Source organism: Bison bison, unplaced genomic scaffold (assembly GCF_000754665.1).
Source record: "Bison bison bison isolate TAMUID 2011002044 unplaced genomic scaffold, Bison_UMD1.0 scf7180017864256, whole genome shotgun sequence".
Taxonomy (NCBI): Eukaryota; Metazoa; Chordata; class Mammalia; order Artiodactyla; family Bovidae; genus Bison; species Bison bison.
Genome location: NW_011494828.1, coordinates 2,480,663 through 2,486,130, shown reverse-complemented (window position 1 = coordinate 2,486,130; position 5,468 = coordinate 2,480,663). Strand labels below are relative to the sequence as shown.

The 5,468-nt window shown below is 50.7% G+C and overlaps 1 protein-coding gene across 3 annotated transcripts in view; it reads left to right on the top strand.

Annotated features, from left to right (window-relative positions):
* The window catches only part of MKNK1 (MAP kinase interacting serine/threonine kinase 1), a 45,479-nt gene that overhangs the window by 37,474 nt on the left and 2,537 nt on the right, over positions 1-5,468 (top strand). For all 3 annotated transcript variants that reach the window (XM_010847881.1, XM_010847882.1, XM_010847880.1), the window contains 3 exons: positions 1,867-1,962; positions 3,472-3,666; positions 4,322-4,486. In XM_010847881.1, coding sequence (XP_010846183.1) covers positions 1,867-1,962; positions 3,472-3,666; positions 4,322-4,486 — 456 coding nt within the window. The remainder of the gene's footprint in view (positions 1-1,866; positions 1,963-3,471; positions 3,667-4,321; positions 4,487-5,468) is intronic.

Below are 5,468 nucleotides of genomic sequence, written 5' to 3'. Positions count from 1 at the left end.
TCATCAAGAGGCTTTTTAGTTCCTCTTCACTTTCTGCCAGAAGGGTGGTGTCATCTGCATATCTGAGGTTATTGATATTTCTCCCGGCAATCTTGATTCCAGCTTGTGCTTCTTCTAACCCTTAGTCATCAGGGAAATGCAAATCAAAACCATAGTGAGATACCACCTCACATCTACTAGGATGGTTATAATACAGAAAACAAAATAAAAAGTGTTGATGAGATGCCACCTAAGAGGTAAACAAAACCACTTAAGCCACCTCTCCTGCCTGACTCCTGGACACGCGTCCTACCTTCACCCCGTTAGGGAACAAGCTCACCATGCCCTTGGGGGTGAGTAAACAGGAGAATTTGTTGCTTGTTTTTGCTCCCCCTTGCTGCAGCAAGGACCCCCATAAAGCCTTACCTGATATTGATGAGTATGTAGGGAAATTGGAACTCTTGCCCATTGCTGGTGAGAGTGAAAATGGTGCAACCACTGTGAAAAAGTTTGGCAGTTCTTCAAAAAGCTAAGCATAGCATTACCGTAACACTCAGCAATTTCACACCTGTGTATATACCTAAAAGGGTTGAAAACAGAGACTTGAACACCAGTGTTCATAGCAGCACTAATCACAATAGCCAGAGCTGGAAACAATCCAAGTGCCCATCAACAGATGAATGGGTGAACAAAATGTGGTATATCCATACAATTGGAATATTGTTCACCTATAAAACGGAATGATATTCTGACACATGCTACACTTGGATGAACCATCTGGACACAAAAGGACAAATTTTGTGTGATTCCATTTAATGAAATATCTGGAATAGGCAAATTCATAGAGACAGAAAGTAGGTTAGATGTTACTAAGGCTGGAGAGAGGGGGAATAATTTATTGCTTAATGTATACAGAGTTTCAGTTTGAAGTGATGTGAGGGTTTTGGAAAGACACTGGTAATGGTTGCACAACAGTATGAGTATAATTAATGCTACTGAATTGTAAACTTAAAAATAGTTAAAATTTATATTATATATATTGGATTGGCCACGAAGTTCATTTGGGTTAAATGAACTTCGTGGCCAACCCAGTATTTTAACCAAGAGAAACTAAGTGAAAAGGAAAAGGGGAAGGGTAGACTATAAGGGAGAGCCAAGGAAGGGAGGGAAGAAGGCATAGCAGGCAAATAGTGAGTGAGGACTGGCACTTTGACTCACCCACTGTGCTGCTTCCACCTCGCAGACCATTCCCACACCACGTGTGTGCACAGTGGCCTCACGTGGCTGCAGAGATGATCTGTGCCGTTTGCCGCCTGAGGTGCAGTGTCCAGTCTAGGGGAGCTGGGCTGCTACATTGCTGCTGCCCAGAGTGACCAGCCCTCCTAGCCTGAGGGATTTCCTGGAACATAGAACTTTCAATGCTTAAATCAACAAAGCCCCAAGCAAGCAAAACCTGGTCAGTCACCCCAAGCCACCTGAAGTGGTCAAGGGTTTTGTGCAAAACTCCTTTGCCCTGCAGTGAATGAGCTACAAGGGATAGTTCATACTTAGGGGATACATACTAAGTTCTCTTAACTTCTGAGTTGCAGCCTGCACTGTTGGCAGGAAGTCCATAGGTTTGCTCCTGTCTTCTAGCAAGTCCACAACAGTCTGACCCCAGGTGGTACACACATTTTCCCCTAGTCAGGAAATAAGGAAAGAGCACGGGGAAGAGGACACCTTAGGACAGACGCTCAGGTGATCTCTAGTTCACTCAAGGAGGGGAAAATGACCGCAGGTAAAGCTGGGCTCCAGTGTGGCGGCCGCATGACTGTACCCACACATGCTGTCTCCTCATGCTCTTCGGTTGCTCCTCTTTGTAACTTTGCTTCCTGCTCTCCTTCTCAGGTGTCTCCAGTGAAGATCTGTGACTTTGACTTGGGCAGTGGGGTGAAATTGAACAACTCCTGCACCCCCATAACCACACCAGAGCTGACTACTCCAGTATGTATGGCCGGGCACCTGTGCCCTCTCCTGAGCTCCTGTCCCCAAAGCTCTGGAGACAGACTGAGGGCTGGGGAAGGGAAACCAAGTGTATCTACTGCTACCTAAGTTGCTTAGCCTGACTTCTTGTCTTGATAACCACCCGCAATCCCCCACCCCTCCCCTACTCAATGAAACTGACATTGGAGCTTTTAGTTTGGTATGGGTGCACTGCTAATGAGGAGACAAGTTGTATCTATAAGAACTGGCTGGGTCCTGACCCCTGTCCCAGGTGACAGGCACTATTCCCAGGCCCACCCTTTTGCTCATGGCGTGTGGACAGCTCCCATTCCCACCACAGAGTTGGGGCACATCCACTTTGTGGTGAGGATGAGGAATGTCTCTGTGGTGTGGTGAGAACTGAGAGGTCCAGACTCTCTGCACGTAAGCCTGGCCAAGTTATCCTGTTGCTTCTCTCACTTCCCATTTCCTCCCCAGATGGGCTGCTGGAAGCTATTTCTTCCTCAGACATGTCTTGTACATACTGGCTATACTCTAATTATTATATAGTTCTTTTGAGATCTGCATGCTTCATAAGTGAGTTTTCCTTATAATGTTTTTTTAAGACTTGTGATTAAATATGCCCGTGTCTCATCCTAAGCAACATTATTAGAGATGTTTCTGTATTAGCTTCTACCACACTGAGGTACCCTGTTTTCAAAGTCATTAACTCTAATTGCCAATAACAAAGAAAATGTCCTTTCTGCACTCGCCATCTTCCCACCAAATTAGTTTTGTATGTTGGGAGTTAGGAGGAGGGTTGTCTCCCAGTGAGCCTGCAATAATGAAGAGGGGAGTAAAAGGAATTTATTTTGTTTTTATCAGCAGCTTTCTGTGCAAGGATGGGAGGAAGGAATCCTGGTTTCTTGTCCTAGTTTGCTACTGATGTATTGAACAAACCCCCGTCCCATTCTAGTCCTTGGTTTCACCTCCGTAAATGGGAGACCTGAGGAGATTGGCTTTGTTCTAAGAGCTCTCCTAGCTTTGATGGTGTCTTAATTCTAAATTCTTACAGAATGCTCAAAGCTAGCAGGGAGGTTTGGCAGGACTTCACTTGAAGAAATCCTTGCTTTATGGAATTGGCCGTCTTCTGAGAGCTATGCTCCCGGGACATGGCAGTACCTGCTCACTGTGTGACTGTGTGCGGAGAGCCAGTGCAGGGAGAGATGCCTGGAGCTTCTTGACCAAGGGTCTCTGCATACTGCAGAAGGACCTGAGAAGATCATAGGGGTGACCTGGAACTAACCGGGCTGTGGATCATAGAGAATGCTAGGACTCAGGTGTCAAATGTCCAGTGACCCAGCTTTTCTAAGTGCCTTGGTGGCACCTAGCAAGCTCTCTGGCTGACTTTCCTGACAGCTTCTTCCTCTGCAACTCCATCCTCTCGCTCAAGTCCCATCACAGTCCTCTCCCTGGACTGAGCCCGTCTCTTCTCTGCCATTCCCCCTTCCCCATGTCTGGCCCCCACAGTGCGGCTCTGCAGAGTACATGGCCCCCGAGGTGGTGGAGGTCTTCACAGACGAGGCCACTTTTTACGACAAGCGCTGTGACCTGTGGAGCCTGGGCGTGGTCCTCTACATCATGCTGAGCGGCTACCCGCCCTTTGTGGGTCACTGTGGGGCTGACTGTGGCTGGGACCGGGGAGAGGTCTGCACAGTGTGCCAGGTGAGCCCAGGGCCTGCTGCGGGGTCAGGGGTTGTGGGAGGCCAAGCAGGACAGGGCTCGGTGCTTGTGCCTGATCCGGAAGCAGGTGGATCGTGCCCTGTCCCTCTCTGGCCAAGGGCAGCCATCAGGTGAGATGGAGATAATCAGGCCCTTAGCCACTGAGGAGTTCAGGGGAGGTTGTTAGAGAAGATCACTCCTGAGCTGAGTGAGTCTTAGGGGCAGAGTCTGGCCCCAGGGGAGGAGAGGCACAAAATGCAAGTAGAAGGAACAAGACGATTGAAGACAGGAGGTTTGTAACAGCTGCATATGTCGAGGGAGGAGGAGGATGGATAAGGATGATGGTGGGGGGGAGAGGAGCCCAGGGATCTGGACGGAGGGCTGAGGAACTGGGCGCTATTCTCTGGTTGCTCGTTCCTCACTAGCCGCCCACCCGGCCGCCCAAGTAGTATAGCCATCGCACCCACCCAGCGTGTTCTGTGCAGTTTGACAATTCAGGGGAGGGGAGGGGCTGGGGAAGGAGCCCTGGCGGGAATTACCCGGGCCACCAGCTGCACCTGCAGCTGAGGGCGATTGGATCCATATGATCAGACCATGACAGGTACACCCTGCCCACCCCCTGGCTGCTATGGCCTCAGGAGGAATCTTCTTTACCTAGAACAAGCTGTTTGAGAGCATCCAGAAAGGCAAGTATGAGTTTCCTGACAAGGACTGGGCTCACATCTCCAACGAGGCCAAAGACCTCATCTCCAAGCTCCTGGTCCGAGATGCGAAGCAGAGACTGAGCGCTGCCCAAGTTCTTCAGCACCCATGGGTGCAGGGGGTGAGTTACCCAGGGAGAGTGCATCCACCTCTTCAGGCCTGCAGCGAAACCATGAGGAAGCTCTCACATCCTGGTGGCTGACCTCAGCTGAGGGGAGTCGGATGGCAGCTTCATCCCCTGTGCATAGAGAACTGAACTGACCTCTGACCTCACCCCATGCTGACCCCTTACAGATATCACTGACTTGGACCTAACCTTGACCACACACTAAGCCCCTAGGTGACCCATGTGTCTCTGGAATGGACAGAAGCCTCTAGGAGATTCACCACATGCTTCCCACCCTTGGCAGAGGCACACAGCCCAGGGAGCAGCCTGGCTGGGAGCACCGCCACTTACACAGAAGTGCCACTACCTGAGAGTGTGCAAAAGCAGGGCCTAGCCACCCTGCTTGCTGTGCAGCTGCACTGGGGGCTCATAACTTCTCCTCCTGGTGCTGGGGTCTGGCTGCAGCTTTCCTGAGAGGCACATGCTGCTGTTTTCCCCAAGGAAGGATCCAAGTTTTCACTCGAAAACATTGTTAAGCATCCTCCTCAGTTAATCATGATAGCAGACCCTGTCCCTCCAAGGGGTCTGCCAGACCTCCTGTGATCTTACTGTCTCGTTGGTCTGCCAGGCCCTTGACCCTGGGGCTGGTTGCCAGCCCCAGTTACAAGTGGGGACCCAATCCATGGGTCTCCAAGTGGCTAATTCCCAGCCACCCAAGAGCTGCTGTCTATACTGAGCATCTGCCACATGACACGCTCTGGCAGTAGTGGGAGGAGCAGGACCAGGGTCCTGTCTTCATGCTCTGATGGGGAGAGGGAACCAAGGGGACATGAGGATAGGATGGCAGATGCTTATCTAAAGTGCTCAGGGCACCACAGGACAAAGACCCACCTCTGCTTGGGACAGGGGTTGGGGGGCAGTAGGACAAGGTGAATGCCTCACGGGGATGTGACCTGGAGCTGGGGTCTCAGAGGGTGATTAGGACTTCACCAGGGAG